At 38.9% G+C, this 20335-nt stretch overlaps 2 protein-coding genes across 2 annotated transcripts; both read left to right on the top strand.

Moving 5' to 3' along the window:
* The first annotated feature begins 5424 nt into the window (after window positions 1-5424).
* Window positions 5425-8874, top strand: iyd (iodotyrosine deiodinase). The gene is made up of 5 exons (XM_046869858.1): window positions 5425-5788; window positions 6707-6901; window positions 7178-7337; window positions 7964-8120; window positions 8201-8874. The coding sequence occupies exons 1-5, from the start codon at window positions 5590-5592 to the stop codon at window positions 8381-8383; spliced, it is 894 nt and encodes a 297-aa protein (XP_046725814.1). The 5' UTR covers window positions 5425-5589; the 3' UTR covers window positions 8384-8874.
* Window positions 8875-9205: 331 nt separating this feature from the next.
* On the top strand, window positions 9206-19783 carry selenoi (selenoprotein I). Its single transcript, XM_046869856.1, has 10 exons — window positions 9206-9360; window positions 12063-12131; window positions 12895-13003; window positions 13410-13484; window positions 13714-13976; window positions 14554-14662; window positions 14967-15015; window positions 15216-15396; window positions 16604-16786; window positions 17289-19783. The coding sequence occupies exons 1-10, from the start codon at window positions 9304-9306 to the stop codon at window positions 17394-17396; spliced, it is 1203 nt and encodes a 400-aa protein (XP_046725812.1). The 5' UTR covers window positions 9206-9303; the 3' UTR covers window positions 17397-19783.
* Window positions 19784-20335: the final 552 nt, after the last annotated feature.

Here is a 20335-nt window from a genome sequence, read left to right as displayed (position 1 = left end):
GATGATTTTAAAACCTGATCTTGTGTGCAATTGATGTGAAGTGCCCAAGCTTGGGATATCCTTAAGTTCTGTTGAACTCATTGTGAGACCATATAAGCCATTTTCTGTTGATTTGACAAAAAACTGGAGATATGCATGTACAGTAACCTTCAAGTGCAACATAAATCCACTTATCCACATTTGCGTTGAAATAAGACCGAAGTCCCCTTAAATTTTTTTGACCCACTTTCTTGTGCGCTCCTTAGACGAAGGGCTAAAGACAGGGGCGCGCAGAGCTCTGCACAAGCGCACTTCTAAAGCGCCAATAAGAAGCTCTTAAGCAACTTGTCCAGTGAGCCATCAATATGGACTGCCTCTATATTAGAGTCTTGTAAGATGACGTTAGTCTAAAAGGCAGGGGCACGCAGTGTGTGTGTGTGTGTGTGTGTGTGTGTGTATAAAATATATATATATATATATATATATATATATATATACTGTATATATATATACTGTATATATATATACTGTATATAAATTTACTTTATTCCTTTTTTGTTTTTAAGACCACCCCCAAAAAAAAAAAAAATACCCGTTTTTCATTCTCAGTTTCTTTCCTTTCCTTCGTATTAATCCAATTTCCCATCCCCCTACCATTACAGCCATAAATCTTTCCTACCTGAGTACCAAGCATGTCTCCATAAACCTGCATGGGTTTATTTATAACCTAGTCATGAATTTTTACAATACTTCACAATCTTGAACACAATAACATGCATACTCATAATAATTAATAAATAATTATCGGTGACTGCGATATTCTCCGAAAGTAGTTAAAATCTCAGTGATCATCTGGCACATTTTGCCTGGAGTGAATCTGGCTGCATTTATCAGCTTTTCCTGCTGAGACGGTATCTCTCATAAGGGGAAACAGATGCATTGTGGGATGTTTGCAGCACATGACGCTTCAGTGGCATTGCGTTTTTTGCCAAGAAACTAGGAATGAACCAGAGATGGCAACAGTATACACATCCTTCACTCAAGTAGAAGTACAGATATTTGTTATAAAACACTCTGGTAAAAGTCAAAGTACTGACAATTTCTTTACTAACGTTAAAGTAAAGAAGTTTGGGCTCTGACTTGTACTTAAGTAAAAAGTAGTCGTTACTACTACCTGTTTAAGTGTCACACTGGTAACTGGACCTCACATCATATTAATATATTAATACAAAAAAGAATTGAAAATTGAGTTGCCTAATGAATGTATCCAGGCTGAACATCCACCAGATCGAACACAAGCAGAAAAAAGCTGATGGTGATTAGGAATGTCTCTGTTCTCACTCATGTTTACATCGCTGACTCCCTCTGTCTCATCCACATTAGCCCCAGACTTCTTGTAGCCTTCTGCTCATTGTTAGCTTGGTACACAAGCGTACATTTGTGGTGTGTGAAAGCCAGAAAATTATACATTAGTGGTAGTTCGAAAAAACTGTGCAATGACAGGAAATGGGCTAAAAACGATGCACAATGAGAAGAAAATATATATTTGTGTACAAATTCACTTAAGTACAGTAACAAAGTATTTGTACTTCATTTCTTCCCACTTCTGAAATGAACTGAGCATACGTATAATCAGAAATATGCTTGTAAATATCCAATGAGGCACCATATGTCAATCAAGCTTCCAACAGCTAATATGAAACCTGACTAAACAAAACTGTGCACCTCTATAAAGACATTTCTGTTTAAGTAACCAAACAAGACATGGCCTGTGTGTATATGTTTGTGTTTTGTTATGGCCTGAGAGGGTGTAACAGACCCTAGCCAATGGCATCGGGTCTAAAATCCAGAGCTGCATGTTTATTGGTGGTTAATATTTAACACTCCATCATTAACCCATTTCTGTGGTAAAGCCCACAGGCGCTCTGTGGAACAAGACACATGGCATTGGACTGGCACCATCACAGTAAGAGTTTTATGACAGAGTGTGAACCATACACACTAATACACTCAGGCACACAGGCTATTTTATGATTTCATTTTGGCTACACACAAAAAAAAAATAAAACAAAACCTCAAATCCTACAAATGTGTAGTGGCCTCGAATAACCTTTCACATGCTGAAATGTCAAGCAGAAGTAAAGACTGCACACAGTAGCTGATTAGCATGCAGATTAGCCTATTAGCAATCTGGCATTATGTAGAGTGATCGCACTGACAATGATAATAGTGAATAATACGTGCAGTTAATGTTTCATTTCCTGCAACATTATGAATCTGTTTTGATGCCATTGACAGCAATCAGCTAATCTGCCAAAATGAATTTCAGAAATGATTTAAATTTGTAGAAAAACCTTTTTATTTATTTGTTCATGGTCGAGGTATTTAGTAATTTATTGCCATATGTAATATTTATTAATTCTTAAAATAATTTGACATTATCTATCTATCTATCTATCTATCCATCTATCTATCTATCTATCTATCTATCTATCTAGATACATACATGTATATATATATATATATATATATATATATATATATATATATATATATATATATATATATATATGTACATATCACCAGTCAAAAGTTTGGACCCAAACATTTACAAAAACACTCTTTTCTCTTTTATTCAGTTTCAATATTTATATGCATTTTTCCCCTCCACCATTTTTTTTTTTTTTTTTTTCCTGAGGCTTGAGGGCGTGAAATTGCCCGCTGAGATGGGACACGTGACGGCGGACAGAAATGCTCATGCATTTTCAAACAAGATTATATGCTGTCTTCAATCCCCTTCAATCTTCACGTGTGATTTAATTATCACTAATAAATGGCTGACACAACAACAACAACATCAACAACGTTCACCTGTCAAGTTAGGTATTTATTCCGAAGCTGTGCTCATGAGTCTGAAGGATGACAGGAAGATCACACTCACTGCCAATGAATAATTCATGCACTGCTCCATTGCACGAGTTCCTTTTAAAGATGCATTTTTGATCTTTGGATTTGATCTGTGGCTTCATCCGGAAATGGAAGAATGGAAGACTTCTGATAATTCATCATAATCTTTTCTGTATTGTTAACTATTAATGATTACTTATTAACTGTTATTAAAATTTAATGTTTGTTTGAGGTCGATCCTTGAACATTCCACCAGTCTGTTAACTGATCTGATTTGATTCAGTGCAGGCGATTAGGCCATAGTGCATGTTGGCATACAGGTACATACATACACACATACACACTTTGGTTGAAGTGATCCAAGGTCAATTATTGATCCTTTGACTGGCCTATTGAGATAAATAGCAAAATAATATAGTAATAGTATAAAAATGTAAACATCTATTCTGATTAGTGGTAAGAGGTGCAATACTATGGTGCAATTTAATTTTTTTTTTTTTTAGGGTAACCTTAAATGCTTACATTTTTTTAAATCAGCTGTGTCCAGACCTGCACAAGGTTGACTAACTCCGCCCCTTTTCCTTAAAAGGAAACTATTTTTTCAAAATGTTGTTTCGACAAAGGAAAGCTTGCGATTGGAAGGAAAGTGAAACTCTGGTTAATAATTGTCAAACTTTATATTGTGATTGTGCTCATTTATTGCTGAATTGATGATTATTATTAATATTGCCATAAAAATATCCAAAAGTCTTGCTTGAGCTAAACGTTTTTAATATGTAATCGCTGAATAAGTTACATTATTTTTATTAAAAAAAACCTGCAAATTAATCAAATCATTATGTTTTTATATATATATTTTATTGTATTACTATATTTATTGCACTAATAGTGTATGCATTATTAAGGCAGACAACATTGGGCAAAAAAATAAAAATTAAGCAAAATAAAGTAAATAGATTTTCATTAATAAAGCAAACATTTATTATTTTGTTTATCTGTTTATCTATTTATTTTTTCTGCGAAATTATATTATTTATTAATGTTGGAGTGATTAAATGATTGGTAGATTGACTGAATTAATTCATAATAAAGACAAATTATGTTTCTGAATATAAACAAACCAATAAATAAATGTTTGGTTTATTCATTAATTGTTTTCTGATTACTTTTATTGCTGTACTTTTTTATGGGCTTGTTGGTTGACTGATTAAATGAATTAATAATTAATAATGACATATTATGTTTCTGAATTTGAACAAACAAGCAAATGAATCTAGGTGTTTTAGTTATTTTATTATTTTTGCTTTTCACATTTCATGAACATAACATGAAAACCCTCTCAGACGGATTCTACTGCAATGCAAAGACTGCAGCTTGGTTATTCCTGACTAGGCGATTGCTCACTGCACTGCATCATCCATCCAGAAATGGACCTACAAACAGGATGGCAAGATTGTTCCTCTCATCTTGCTTTTTCTCATATTTTTCTCAGCCTCTGCCTGCACGAGTCAGAGACCAGACTGTCAAAATAACAACTCCAGCCCAGACAGACAGCTGCGTCCCCTCAGGGCTGTAACTGAACAGACTGCACATCATTTTTACATGGACATTGTACAGTTATTCAGGCATAACTCCTGGTAATACCCCTGAATCCTATATGCATATTTTATTTACTATATAACACTATTTAAAGAAATGAAGGATAGAAAAATAGATCTACACAAAAGAAAGGTGAGAGGATTAAAAAAATAGAGATGCATATATGAGACAAGATAAAACACAGGCAAAAGTAAAGAAAAGGAAAATAAAGGAGCAGATTTAAATACATTTCAAATGAAATTCCTTCCTAAAGTCAAAAACATGGCACTTCTGGAAGGAAAATATAAATAGATATATTTAGGTCTAGGTTTTGAGAATTTGAAGAAGGACAAGAAGACTGACATGTAGGAAGGAAGATACAATAATACATATAAAATGATTAAAAGAAAGATAAAAAGTGATAAGAATAATAGAATACATTTTACTCCTGTATTATATGTCTCACTGAATTATAACGTTTTTTTAATGTTCTCTGAACATTGCAGGAAGGTTATTTCATGTTAAAGACCACTGGACATACAGAATACAACTGTTAGAATACAACTTTGGAATAATTCCCAATATTCTGATAACTGATGTTTTAATGATAGACAGGAAATTAAGAAATGTTTTTAATTTTTTTATTTACTTTTTTAATTACTCATTACATAAAATTACAATGTCATTGTAATTAGTCAGTACTATTGTAATCACTGTAAGTGACACTGTTATTACACTGACTCATTATAATGTGTTTGCAAATGATAATAATCCATGTGCTTGTAGGCCATGTGCTTTTATTGATCACATGTGACTGAGATGCTCACATGTACAATTCCAGGGTATAACATTGTTTTACCACATCATGACAGTTTTCCTTAGGAGGAATAGAGAGAGAGAGAGAGAGAGAGAGAGAGAGAGAGAGAGAGAGTAAGATAAAGGGATGGAAAGAGTTAACAGAAACATTAACAGGTTCCGCCCCTGTAACTTTCCCCTTGTTAACTTTGAACAGCTCTCCTAACACCAAGCCTCGGCTCTGGGTCCTGTCCTGTCTGTGTCCTGGGTCCTGTCCTGTCTGTGTCCTGGGTCTTGTCCTGCCTTGTCCTCTATCTTGTCGTCGGTGCCATGGCTCTCATTTCCACTCTGACACCGGTCTTTGTGGCCATCCTGTGCGTGGTCGTCGCCTTTATCTTGAAAACGAAGCGCAGGTCGGAGTCTCCGTCTGCTCAGAAGTCCTCCGGCGGCGTCGGAAAACGAACAGAAGACCGGCCGTGGGTGGATGAGGACCTGCAGGACGACACCGAAATCACTGGACCGGAAAATGGTACGATTTTCGTTCGGGGAGTGATACAAGACCCGACCAGACCCGACCCGACCCGAACCGCTTTTTCTATACAACATATTGAACTCATTACAATGTAGCTGGGATATGAGTATAGTGTGCATACTGATTTTCTGTATCTATAAGAAAAAGAAGAAGAAGAAGAGGAGGAAGAAACCGCTTGCACATTTCTTTTGCCTGGCTTCATGGAATGCAAGAATTCATGTTGTGTGAATCCTGAAGATAATTAAAGATTTAATATCTGATAAGTTCTCCAGTAGGAAACTTCAGCACCTGTGTTTCTTACAGCATGGTCTGTACACCTTTTCAATCATGTGATAATGAAGAAAATCAGTGGTCCGTTCAACTACTGTCTATTATGTGACAAGAGTTATGAATAAATAGAAACTGTATATACATGAGTCATCATGTACATTGAAAAAAAATGGGCTTCCCACTGGTTTTTATGAGAATAAGTCAATACTGGCCATGTTAGACGTGGAGATCCTGCATGAAATGTTCCTACAATATAATGGAGGAAGAAATCAATGTTACTTTTTCCACCACAGTTTTTTTTTTTAGGCCCTCGAATGTCAAAGCTCTTAGAAAACAGCAATGTCAGCAGCTACATCCTGAAGATACAGTATGTTGAGGTCAAGTACCTCAAGAGAGCAGTCATCCAGATTAGAATGGGATTCTGACTCCATGAAAACGTCTTGCATGAGAACTCATTCAGTGTTTGTTCACGCAAGACGCAAATTCCTACTTTCTGTCTGTCTGTCTGTCTGTCTGTCTGTCTGTCTGTCTGTCTTCCACATAGATGTACATATTGATAAAAGTGTTCATGGTAAAATGGCCATGTGTTAATGTATTTTGAGTTTGCGTTGAGTTTAGCTCAGTGTCATATTTTCTTCTTTGTAGAGGAAAATGATTGGGCAGAGACAGGGACAGAAGACCTCCCCCACATTCCGTACACTCCTTGTCGATACCCTGAGGAAGAAATGCTGGAGCGGTCCAAACACTTTTATGCTCTTTTGAACAAGCGCCGGTCGGTGCGCTTCATCAGCCCAGAACCCGTCCCTCGAGAGGTGATCGATAATGTGATACGTGCTGCAGGTACAGACCGCATGGCTTCTGATATACTGAACTCTGATTACAACATTAAATTGCAACTACGAATGGATAAAAGTATGATGTGTTGCTTATCAATAAGGAAACAGGTTTTCAGCATTGATACTGTGGTATAAGAGGAATAAAACACTATATTTGTTTCTTATGTGACCACAAGACTTGATTTTTAGTTTCTTGTGTGCTTGTTGTGCTTTGTGTGTGTGTGTGTGTGTGTGTGTGTGTGTGTGTGTGTGTATATGTGTGTGTGTGTGTGTGTGTAAGGTACGGCTCCAAGTGGTGCTCACACCGAGCCCTGGACATTTGTGGTGGTGGCCGATGATGAGACGAAACACAAAATCCGAGAGATCGTAGAACAGGAGGAAGAGATTAACTACAAACAGAGAATGGGCGATAAATGGGTTCATGACCTGCGAAGACTTCGGTAAAGTCTATGTGTGCGTATATGTGTGTGTTTGTGTAAGCGTGTTTGTCACTCTCACCCCCAAAATCCACACTGTATACACAAATGTTTGTGGACACCTCACCTTGAGATTGGTATTTGCTTTTTGAACATCCCATTCTACATTTAGTCCCTATATGCTGTTATATAATCCTCCACTCCTCTGGGAAGATTGTCATTGATTACTGATGCAACGTCAGGTACTGGTGTATGGTGAGGAGGCCTGTTGTCTATAGTTCCATTCTTCTAATTCATCTCAAAGGTAATCAATACGTTTAAGGTCAGAGCTCTATAGCAGGAAATCTTCCACTCCAACCCATGCAAAGCATATCTTTATAGAGATTGGTTTGTGCACAAGGTCATTGTCACGCTGGAACACACAGTATTTGGGTCTCCTAGTTCAGGATCATGAGGTTCCTACAGTTTTGCTATGGCTGTTAAAGTCAGGTGTCCAAATACTTTTGTTCATATTTTGTTTATACTGTATAGTGTATACTTATTTCTTATCCTCCCATAGCACAAGCACCCTCTGGTGGCTAAGATCTGTAAAATTAATGGCCAATAAACTACAGTATCTACAGCTCTTAGTTATACTCTTTCTTGTACAGGACTAACTGGGTGAAGGATTATCTCGACATGGCGCCGTACCTGATCCTAGTCTTCAAGCAAACCTACGGAATAATGCCAGATGGGAAGAAAAAGACTCACTACTACAACGAGATTAGCGTGTCCATCTCATGTGGCCTCTTGCTGGCAGCTCTGCAGGTGTGCAGAATATTCACACAAACATATATATATATTTTCACGGTGGGACACAGTTTCACATATCTGTTCACATTCTGCAGAATGTGGGTCTGGTGACGGTGACCTCCACACCTTTAAACTGTGGTCCACAACTCCGGGTTCTCCTTCGCCGGCCAGCCAATGAGAAGCTTCTCATGTTGCTTCCTGTTGGTTACGCAGCTACAGATGCCACCGTACCTGATCTGACACGCAAGAAGCTGGAGGACATCATGGCTTTTGTGTGACGGCATTAAACATCCACCTGTCTTTCTGTCTATAATGTGACTGAAAACTGTCAAGCATGACACGAGCACTTCCTTCCTTTAAACAAAAATTATAATCTGGGATAGAAAATGCAGACCTGATGCTACACCTCCGTACTGGTTTTTAGTTTAAGGTCGTAATTAAAAGTATTTTTGTAACTCGCACACAATTTCTGAATCTTGTTGTACATGCATTTGTATTTAAATCTTATAGTTGTATATATAGTTGCTGTGTGTGTGTGTGTGTGTGTGTGTGTGTGTGTGTGTGTGTGTGTGTGTGTGTGTGTGTGTGTGTTTTTTAAAGGAGCGATTTGGAGTAATTGCAGTACAATATAATAAGCTTTTAATCTTTATCTTCTAAATTTTCATGCTATGTGACATTGAGGTATAGAAGCCATACACAAAATGACCATGTTCCAATGACTATGTAACCCAATATAATTGACATTTGATTAAATTTTATTTTAATTACAGATCAACATTTCATATAAAATGTAAACGTGTCTCGTGTTGATTATCCTTTAATAATACAGGAAGTGTGACTTTTATTTTAGAAATCTCAAAACTAATCAGCGCGTTCTGTCCAATCAGGTTCGAAACTTCAGCGGCGTTGCGGTATTTCATAATTAACCCAATATAATTAACATATTCGATTCATTTTCTTTCATAACATTTACATATTTTTGTATAAATAATGCATATATGAATGTACCCCGTATACATATTCTATAATTACACAGGAAGTTGTGACTTTTAATTTAAAAACTTTGAATCCGGTTTGACCTGCGGTGGTCGTGACGGGAAATGACGTTGTATCGACTCCGGCAGCTCCCCAGTGCTGGTGCTCCTCCTTCAGACTGCAGGTGATAGTGACCGGGAGCGTGGTGCTGCTGCAACTCAACATGGCTTTCTACAGTTATGTCACTCAGGAGCAGCTCTCCGGCTTTGATAAATATAAAGTAAGCCCTGAGAATAAAGATTTTTATAATATAATAATCAAAAACAACTATCGCTACGTAGCCTAAAATGCTAATAATGCTAATATTAACGGCATGGGACGGGCGGCGCGAGTCCTCGGTGTCCCGCGTTAGCCGGTTAGCTTTTTTTATTGGACGTTTTGAAATTTCCCCCCTCTGTAATATATAATATATATGTAGGTCATAATCCTGGTGGTTCCGATGAGATTAAGAAAATAAATGATAAAAAAATGTCTTACAATTTGAGTTGGGTTGGGAAATGAACTGCACCCAAGGCCTGATCCTAAATCCCTATCATTTACACACATAGGGCACTAAGTAGGGCGTACATGCCTTTATTCACTGTAGGTCGCAGTAAGGCGTTTGGGATGCGGCCTCAGTTTTACAGTCTGTAGCTCGGAATACTTGCGATATTGCGATATATTGTGGGGCAATACACGTTTATCGTGATACCGTTTTGTAAAAAAAATATATCTTTATTAAAAAAGTCCAACAAATTGTACATTTGCTTCAAATATTTATTTTTGTTTATTAATTGTTTTTTTCTATACACATATATAAAAAAAAAAACATTCAAAATCCGGGAAATTATTATCTGGAATGTCATGCAGCCATATGACTCAGAGGTTTGACAGCTGATGATCTATGGGTTTTGAGAAAGTGAAAGTGTATGATCCGGGCGGAGTGTAGAGACGAGAGAGTTGAAGGAAACACTAAAGCGCTGCTGCATCACTTTAGACAAGAATTTACCCGGCAGTGTGGGTATCTTTTCATTCGTTCCTTCCTTCTCATCCTACATTTCTTCTTCACGTTCTTCCCATCTCTCACTTCTTTCTTTCCCTCCTTTATTCCTTCCTTCTCTCACTTCTTCCTCTTCACTTCCAGTATATTTCTGTGTTGTTTTTTCCATCAATAAAGGTTGGGATTTACGTTGTAGTTGGTGTGTGAGATGCAGAAGGGTGTCAGTGTTTTACTCCACATGGTGAAATGGGCAGTGCCGAGTCTCCTGTGCTTGTCAGGGTAATTGAATGATCTTTACTCTATTTGGAGCACATGGAGATCACGTGAACATGAGTAAATAAGCCCTCGGCCCAGTTGGCAGGTTTTCCAGTTGAGTCGAATCTGTGGATTTATATATACATTACTGTCTTCTCCAGATGTCATGTGTCTTTTTCGAGAGATTCTCATGGGACTTAAACATGTTGTTACAAAGTTGTATTGTTGTATCCTGTCGATTTTAACTTCGTAATCCCTGTTTTTTTCCCCCATTTCCAAAATGTAGCCATTAAAATGGATTTTAAAAGTCATGAACGGTTAAACAGGTGGAAAACATTTTTTCCACACGTATACAAGCTCCACCCAGAGAAATGTATGATTTACACTTATAGAGTTCTCATTATGTCAAGACGTCACTGTGAAGATCACTTGGACATTAAAGCGCTCAGTAGCCACGCTACGAATCATGACGTGTAAACGTGTAAACTTCCTCTAATAACAGTTTTCGAGGATGTGATTGGGGTGGAGGCCGGATTTATTTATTTTTTGGCTCGCAAAGCATTTTTTGTTTAATTCAATGCATCCATCTGTCTGTTCGTCTCATTCTTTCTTTTCTGCTTTCCTTCTCTTCATTTCTTTCTCTTTCTTTCGTCCTTCCTTCCTTCACTTACGTGACTTCACATGCAGGTCGAAGTAAAACCTGATCAATTACAAGCAAACCATTTTTTTGGAATGAAAAACATTTGTCTATCCGTCCGTCTGTCTCTTTCTTTCTTGTCGTCTTTCCTTTTCTTCCTTTCCTCTTAATTCTCTTCTTTCCTTTTTTCTCTTAATTCTCCTAATTTATTTCTTCCTTTCTTTGTTTTTCCTTTTTTCTTCTTTGTTCCTTCCTACCTACTACCTTTTTCTTCTTTCCTTCTTCCTCTTCTTTCTTCCTTCTTTCCCTATTTTCTCTCTGTTCCTCCCTTCCTTTCTTCTTTTATTCCTTCCGCTCTCCCTTCACCTTCTTTCAAATCAATTAAAGAGAATTGAGAGAACAGGAGACAGATGAAATTAAGGATTTCCTTCCTTCCTTCTGTCTCCTTTTGTTCTCTCAATTCTCTTTTAATTGCTTCCTCATTTTTCTTTCTATCTCTTCTCTTCTTCTGATATTCTTTTTCCATCCTCCCTCATTCACTCTTCTTTTCTTACTTCTTTCTTTCCTCTCCTTTTCTTTCTTCCTTCCTTCCTTTCTTCTTTCCATCACATACATCACTTCCAGGTTAAAGTCAATCCTTTCATGTTCATTAGACTGAACATGAGCTGAATCCCAAATCTCTTCATATTCACGTTATACGTTCACTACATGCTGTATACCTGCTGTAGATTCTGCAATAGGAAATGTGTGTATTGTGTGATAGTTTTTGTGTGATAGTGTGGGCTCTTCAGTGCCCCTTGACAGAGCAGAACCACCAGAACGACCATCGATTTGAAAATCGTTTGCATACTGATCTCAGCATCTCAGGACATTTCTTCGCGTCACGTTGATCTTGATGCTGATGATTTCAGCGCTAATTACGGTAATATCAGAAAGACAGACGTGAAATGGCACCATAATCCAGATGGCTCGTGTGTGTGTGTGTTTGTGTGTGTGTGTAAGTGTGAACAAACTTCTAACCCCGTGTCTTCTGTCTCCTTTGTGCTTTCAGTACAGCGCGGTGGACACCAACCCGCTCTCCATCTACATCATGCACCCCTTCTGGAACTCCATGGTGAAGGTGAGAAAGGTCCACCTCATGCACTCACCATGACCAAGAACTTGTTTCTACCCAGAAACTAAAGATGAATTGGCCATTTTATTTCCTGAACTGTTTCCTGAACTCCATTCCTTCTTCTGTGCTTCCTGTTTCTTTTTTTTTTACCTTCTGTAGACAGCACTGGTTATTATATGAAGAACATGAAAGCATGAAGCCCCTGCAGATGTTCTCAGACATGCTGTAGGCTTTGTGTGCTAAGACTATTTATTAGCAGACTTAGCATGAACAGTGTTTCTGTCCATCACAGTGCCAAGATACAACTTTAATGAGTTTTCCACTTAGATCCTATTACAATACAAAAGACCACACCCCTTTATACTAACGATAATCTCTCTCTCTGTCTCGCTCTCTGTCTGTCTCGCTTTCTATTTCACTCACTTTCTGTCTGTCTCGCTCTCTGTTTCACTCTTACTCTGTCTAACTTTCTCTCTCTGTCTCACTCTTTCTCGGTCTCTCTCACTCTTTTGGACACTCGCTTTCTCTCACACTCTCTTTGTCTCACTCACTCTCTCACATCTTTTAACTCTCTCTTTCTCTCTCTATTTTATGTCTCTGTGTATGTCTCTCTGTTTCTCTCTTTCTTTCTTTTATACTCCTTTCACTTTTTACTTGCTGTTCTCTTTTGTATTTCTGTGCATGTCTCTCTCACTTATGTAATTCTGTAATTCTCTCTCTCTCTCTCTCTCTCTCTCTCTCTCTCTCTCTCTCTCTCTCTCTCTCTCAGATCTTACCCACATGGCTGGCCCCTAACCTCATCACTTTCACTGGGTTCATGTTCCTAGTGCTCAACTTTGCAATCTTATCCTTCTACGACTATGACTTCTACGCATCAGGTGAGTGTGTGTGTGTGTAAGAGTGATTGAGATTGGGTGATTGAGCAAGTACAAAGTCCCCTCTCTATCTTCCACTCGTCCTTTTTGGAAGCTGTATATTGAAGACCTGTTTTTTTTACTGCATCTCGATGTTTCTCACTGTGTCTCTCATTTCACTCCATCTCCCTTTCACTTTTTCATCTCGAGTAGACGAGACGTGTCTACCTGTAGCAACTAAACAGCAACTAGAGTGAAACACCCTGTGAATCATCTTTTTTATTAACACACACACACACACACACACACACACACACACACACACACACCACAAAAACTCTAACACACCCTGAACCAGCTTGCTTGGTTTACACAAGTCAATATTTAACTGATCCTGTGTGGTTTTTTAAACTGTGTTTGTGTGTTTTAGCCGAGGGTCATGCACACGTGCCAAGTTGGGTTTGGATAGCTGCAGGCCTCTTTAACTTTCTGGCATACACACTAGGTAAGTGTGTGTGTGTGTGTGTGTGTGTGTGTCAAAGTTAAGCTTGAGTTGAAATAGTAACAGCAGTGTGTGAGTGGTGGCAGCGTGAAAGTGTGTAAACATGTATGTGTGATGATATTCAGACTTACACATCCAGCAGGACATTACATACAGCAGTATGGCGATTCTTGAGAAAATAAAACACTTCGGGGAGATGTGGTGAGACTGTAAAAATGTGCTGTGTGTGTAGACGGAGTCGATGGGAAGCAGGCTCGCAGGACGAACTCGAGCACTCCCCTGGGCGAGCTGTTTGACCACGGCCTGGACAGCTGGGCGTGTGTGTTCTTCGTCAGCTCCATGTACTCCGTGTTCGGGCGCGGCACAAGCGGAGTCAGCGTGCTCACGCTGTACGGCCTGCTCTGGGTCGTCCTTTTCTCTTTCATCCTCTCACACTGGGAGAAATATAACACCGGCGTGCTCTTCCTGCCCTGGGGCTACGACATCAGCCAAGTGGTAAGAGATGATCGCATACAACGAACACACAGAATTACACACCAAGCTGCAAATGAAATTGTTAGGCTCAGCGGGCGTTCACATCTTTCGGCAGATTGGAGGGAGCTGATTGGTTGCACTGTGGAGGCGTTATCATGAATTTCCTAAAGGGATTCCCCTGATTTTTTTGGTCCCCGTTTTAAATTCCCACACATGCTTCCCTGCTATAAATCACTGTTAAACGTGTTACGCTGGCGTGTTTCCCTGCAGTAGATCGCTGGCGTGTTTCCCTGCAGTAGATCGCTGTAGTGTTTCCCTGCAGTAAATCGCTGTAGTGTTTCCCTGCAGTAGATCGCTGGCGTGTTTTTCTGTCAGGTTTCTCCATCATTCTAATTGTGATATGATTTCCCTACACACTTCCCTAATTTATTTGGTATTAGATAAACCCATACATTTATTTTAACATTATCGATATTATGAAGTCAAGAGTTCTCATTTCAGCTCACTTTTTTAAAATTATTTATTTATTTATTTATTTTTACCCTCTATATTTCTTTCTCGTTCTCATATTTGTCAACTTCTTTTCCCCCAAAATCAGACAATCTCTATCGTGTACATCATCACAGCCCTGGTCGGAGTGGAGACGTGGTACCAGCCACTAATGTGGAACATTCTGTACAGAGACCTCTTCATCGTCATGATCCTGGGTGAGAGAGTCGAGTCGCGCTCACACATCTTTCTCTCCCATTTTTTTTTATCAGAATCAGGTTTATTGGCCAAGTGTGTTACTACACACAAAAAATATGGTTCCAGCCGTTAGTGACTCTCAAAAGTCAGACATAAATAACACTACACATTTAGCTTGGACTATAGAAAACAAAACGGACTGTAGAAGACAATACAGACAATGTGAGACAATATAGACAGTTCGAGTATTAAATAGGGGATGATTAAATATATTCAATGTTAAATTATTTTTTTTATAATATTATTTTATTGTCTGCATTACAGGTTGCTTGTTTGCTGTAACGTTACCAATGAGCCTGTACAATGTTTGGAAGTAAGTCTGACTCCTTTGTAGTGTGTGTTTTACCTCTAACTCGTACATAATGTGGCGTTTTGTGTCACCGGAAAATCAGTGTCAATGATGGGCTGATGTCATGTGACCCGATCCCCTCCCCAGTAGCACCAAATGATGTTTATATTATTTTAGTGTCAGTTGTGTGAGTTTTGGCAGAGACTGATGCCGGATTTGTGCAGGGCATATCGCAGTAACACGCTGAAGCACAGCTCTGTGTACGAGGCCTTCTTGCCCTTCTTCTCGCCCCTGCTCATCGCCATCCTCGCCACACTGTGGGTCGTCTTGTCTCCCAGCAACATCCTGGAGCTGCAGCCCAGAATCTTTTACATGATGGTGGGGACGGCCTTCGCCAACGTCACTGTGAGTGCAACACACACACTCTCACAGACAGACACACACACACACACACACACACACAGCATTGTAATCTCTGGTATGCTTGTAGACAAGGTACCTTTTGTGTTTCTCTCTCTTTCCTCCCTCTCTCTTCCTGTGTCTCTCTGCTTCCTATCTTTTTATCTTTGTCATCCGTTCTTTCCGTCAAGCGAGCATGCTGTTTCACTTTGTCTTACTCTTTTTTTTCCTTCTAAGTGTGTCTCTTTTGGGCTCTCTTATTCTGTTTCCACTGGTCTCTCTCTCGCTCTCTCTCTTTTTATCTGTGTCTCTCCTTTTTTGTCTGTATCTCTGTCTCTTTTTTTCTCTCACTTTCATCTTAGTCTCAATCCCTACACCACTTCCACTCTTCCTGTCTTTATTTCTCTGTCTCTTGGTCTCTCACATCAATCTCTCATTCTCCTTTCATGCCACCTTCTCTCTCTCTTTGAACATGCCTGTCTCTCTCATGGTTTCCTTATTGGTCTGTTCCTCTCTCTTTGTGTTACTGTGCTCTGTTGTTTCTTTCTTATTCTGCGTGCTTGTCTTTTAGTCTCAATATCTTCCCCTCTTCCCTCCCCCTCTCCGCCTCTATTTCTGAGTGTCTCTCTGTTTCCTGGTCTCTCATGTCTATCTGTGCTTCTTTCTCTCTCTCTCTCTGTGCCTCTTTTTCTGTCTATCCGTCTTTCTCTCTGCTCAGCATTCTGTCTGTTTCCTGCTTAACCGTCATCTCTCTCTTGTTTCTGCAATCAGGGTTTCCATGGGGTCTTACAAAGAACAAAAAAGTAAAAAAAAGTTGGCCTTAAATAGTAAAAAGCTCATGGAAGTGCTCCTGCAGCATTTTAGATTGATTGTTACTTTTCGTGGTGTTGTAGTTCTTTCTTTCGCTAGTCCAAATTTATTTCCCTGTATTAAGACTTTAAAATGAGACCAACGTGCAACAGCTAATCAGCTTTCTGGTATTGGCGTGAATCTCTCTTTTATTTGTAGCACAGACGTGATTTGATGTTGTGATATGTCTTAAATTTCATTCTTCATGGTCTTAAAAAGGTCTTATAAAATCTTACATTGCTTCTACAATACAAGTGTGATTGTGTGCTCTGTGGTGTATGTAAACGTGGAAATGTAGACGTATAAGGCTGCATTTGTGCTGATCTCTCTCTTTCTCTCTGTCTCTGTGTCTGTCTCTCTGCAGTGCAAGCTGATCGTGTGTCAGATGACTAACACACGCTGCCAGCCTCTGAGTTGGCTGTTGGTGCCGATGGCGTTGGTGGTGTTGCTGGTGATCTCAGGCGTGTTGCAGCAGAGTGAGACGGTGGTGTTGTACGTGTGGACGGCTGTAGTCGTCCTCACACACATACACTACGGGGTTTCAGTGGTGCGTACACACACATACACACATTCAGCTTGAGCCTTAGAGCAGGAAAAATTTTTGCATATCTCAAAATCACACATGCGCGCTTACACACACACACAGAGTGGTTTTCTTCCTCTACACAGGAAGTCCATCTGTGTTGAACAAATGCTGCTTTACAACTTCTCAGGGTGTGAATGCTGCATGCAATGACTGCAACATATCTGAAAAATATGTACTTTCTTTCTGTGTGTGTGTGTCTAAATCACTATCTCTGTCTGCTTCACTAATGACCCATCTGTGTCTTTCATTTACGTCTCATATCTCGTTAACAATCTTCCTATCAGTCTTTCTATCTACAATCTGCCTGTCCTTCTGTTTCTCTGTCCGTCTATCTGTCCACCTGCTTCTCTCTCTATCCATACTAGAGATGGTAAGATTTTCCAATTCACATCTGTGAATTATCCTAATGTCCATTTCGTATTTTTTTTTTCAACACTGTATGCGTTTTTGTCTCCCTCTGTAGGTGGAACAGCTAAGCGCTCACTTTAAGATCTGCGCCTTCTCGCTGAAGAAGCCCAGCTCGGATTGACATGACGAGGAGAAGGTCGGCCTGACGGCGGCGGAGGTCTAAGTCACGCAATCTGCGTCCTCCTTGACTCCGTCCGCACTGAACCCCATCACCGCCGAGACGCACCTCGAAACCAGAAAACCAAACGCTGCTGACTGAACACGCCTTCTACTTCTCAAGCAGGAACGTAGCAATGCGAAACACGCATCTCGACCTCGTCACCTGTGGAACTGCGTGACGGGATTGGCCGAGGCCCTTCGGCTTCTCCGGCGTCCGCTGAGCAGATTCACTTGTTTCCTACGGAAATGCACTTTCAGCCGAGATTCTAGGGGGAATGATCTCACACATACATCCGTGATTTTAAAGTTGACCCCCAACACCAATACCCCCCACACACATATACATACATACACACACACACACACACACACAAATGCACACACATGCACGCACCACATGTTAACATGTAACACATTAATGAATGTTTTGTACATTTTTGCCTTGGGCCATTTTATTTGGATTTATTTAGGGCAATTTTTAGGTCTCAAACTGTAAAAAAACAAAAAAAAAGACTTTCTAATTTATGGCATTACAGGATTACATGGTGTAGAAAAAGTGGACAGATGAAAGTAATGGACTGATTTTTTGGGACGGGAAATCTGAATTAGATTTGTTCTTTCTTTGTGCTTTTATCGGACCTCTATAAAGAAAAATGTCTTGCATCAGGCTGCGCCCCAGCTGTAACAAACCACTCATGGACCTGATCTACTTCAGATCAACACGTGGTTTTATCGGGCCTGACCTTTGTCTACCGAACCGTAGCTGCTTCTTCTTTTCTTTTTTTTTTTTTTAAAACATTGGTGATGGTGTGTCAGTCTGCCGAGCTTTTATTTATTATCTTTTATTTTACTAGTGAGCTTTTATTGTGTTTATTTGTGCTCAAATGAAGAGTGTGCTTCAAAGCCTGTCCAGGAGAGGGCGCACTCTGAGTGGGCGAGTGGCACCTCGCTCCGTTCTATAAACGCAATAAAAGCGCTAGTTCCCTCTCTCTTTTCTTTTCTTGCTTCCCCATTCTTCTGGTCATTTTTTTAAATAAATATTATTTATAATTTGACATTTACATTGTCAGTATTTGCGTACTGATGTGAGTGATAGAGGAAGGAAGTCTCCATGGTTTTATTAGGGTTCGTCTGTTAAGCCCATTCGTTCGTTTTCTGATGTTTTATCACCAGTTACCATTTTACACATTATAATTTTCTCTATTTTTTTTTAAGCGATCACATGACACCTCTGAGACCCTCCAGGTGGACGTGAACGTGAAATCGTCGCCCACCGGAGCGCAAATATGCACAAGCACAACCGGACTACTGCAGAGCGTCTCTTTCTCTCCAAACACGACTCGAAACACTCAATTAATTATAGAGAGATTTATCATTCAGTATTTAATCTTTTTGTGTGTGTGTGCGAGGTCAGTACCTAGCATATATCAGATTACTTATTTTTTATTTACATTTTTTACTTACGTGTACGTGAAATCTATTATTATTATTATTATTATTATTATTATTATTCACATAATAGTGAATCTTTTTTAATACGGTGCTCTGATGTCAGGTTCCCGAAAGTGCTGCAATGCGTTTATAGGAGAACTCTAGCATTTTTACTTTAAAAAGCTTATTATATATCTACAGATATGTGGTGTGCGTGTGATTTTTACCCCAGAACACGTTTTATTCTCTGTACTCCAGAGCGAATAGAAAAATCTAATGCAGATGTGAGCAGATGTTGAGTTTATTGGAAAAAAAATTACAAAAAAAAGAATAGTCGAATGGCCTAAATTTTACTCAAGAGGTTTTGTGTTTGCAAAAAAATGCTGATGTGATTACAGTTGTGTAATTGACCATATATTTATATCTATTTTATTTGAATTGGTGTTAACTATATTTCAATTAGGAAGAAATGCCCCAAAAGTCGACTCAGTTTTTCCCCTCAAGCAGCTATTAACCCACTCCAACATCTTCCCTTTAATTATTATTTTTTAATCCATAGTAATCACTCGTCCATTACAGATTTGTTTGAGTAGAAAATCTCTCAGTACTCCTTTAATGGATCTGCTACTTGTTAGCCGGGTTTGATGGCTCTGTAATACTGTGTACGTTTCAGGATCATCCCCTAAAAATGTGACCTTTTTCTGCATCTGGGAGCACCGGAGATCATCTCCATCTTTTTTTTTTCCTCTCTTTTTTTTCCTTGCTAAAAATACTTGATGTGTTCTATCTGTGTGTTTGTAATTACATAATCAGATTGTATTTTTTATGAATTTAATCAAAATGCTCACTCTGAACCACTAAACACTCAGTGTGATGAAATGCATATGTACTGTATTGCGCCCTGAATATTGCAAAACCCTATTAAATGAAAGCAGATCGTCAAACACGGTTGTGACATTACAGATGTGGCTCTATTTTCTTTTTTACACACTCATAAATGAAACCAGATGCTCTTTGTAGGATATGGAGATTAAGACGCATTACATTCCTATTTTTTCTTTTTAATAGCACAATCAGAGTAGACCGTTTTTTATTATTGCGTCTCTTATTGTGCATTTGTGCAATTTAAATAAATAATCTTTCTTCTAAACCGGGAAATAAGAGTCGACTCTTTCGTCGTTTAAACGATTCCTTAATTAAAATCAATTCACTGCCATTTTCACTCAAGCTTGTTGAGTCTTCGAGTCTTGCAAATGATTCATTGCTGATATGATCTATTGGGATGAGGATGCCTTCTCCATTTTTTCTTACAGCACCATGAAAACTAGTCTTCACTCTATCCTCAAAGTCTCTCCATCACAATATTGTATATCCACATGCATTACTTTTACCTCCTGTTTTATTTTCACACACTCATCCCTTTTCCTCTCTGTCCTGTTGTTCATTAAATGTTGACAGTGTTTGGCCCCTTTACTTAGACCTAGTATTTAAATTTGTCTCCTTCTATGATCA

Source organism: Silurus meridionalis, chromosome 16, assembly GCF_014805685.1.
Source record: "Silurus meridionalis isolate SWU-2019-XX chromosome 16, ASM1480568v1, whole genome shotgun sequence".
Classification (NCBI taxonomy): domain Eukaryota; kingdom Metazoa; phylum Chordata; class Actinopteri; order Siluriformes; family Siluridae; genus Silurus; species Silurus meridionalis.
This window is presented reverse-complemented; position numbering and strand designations above follow the sequence as displayed.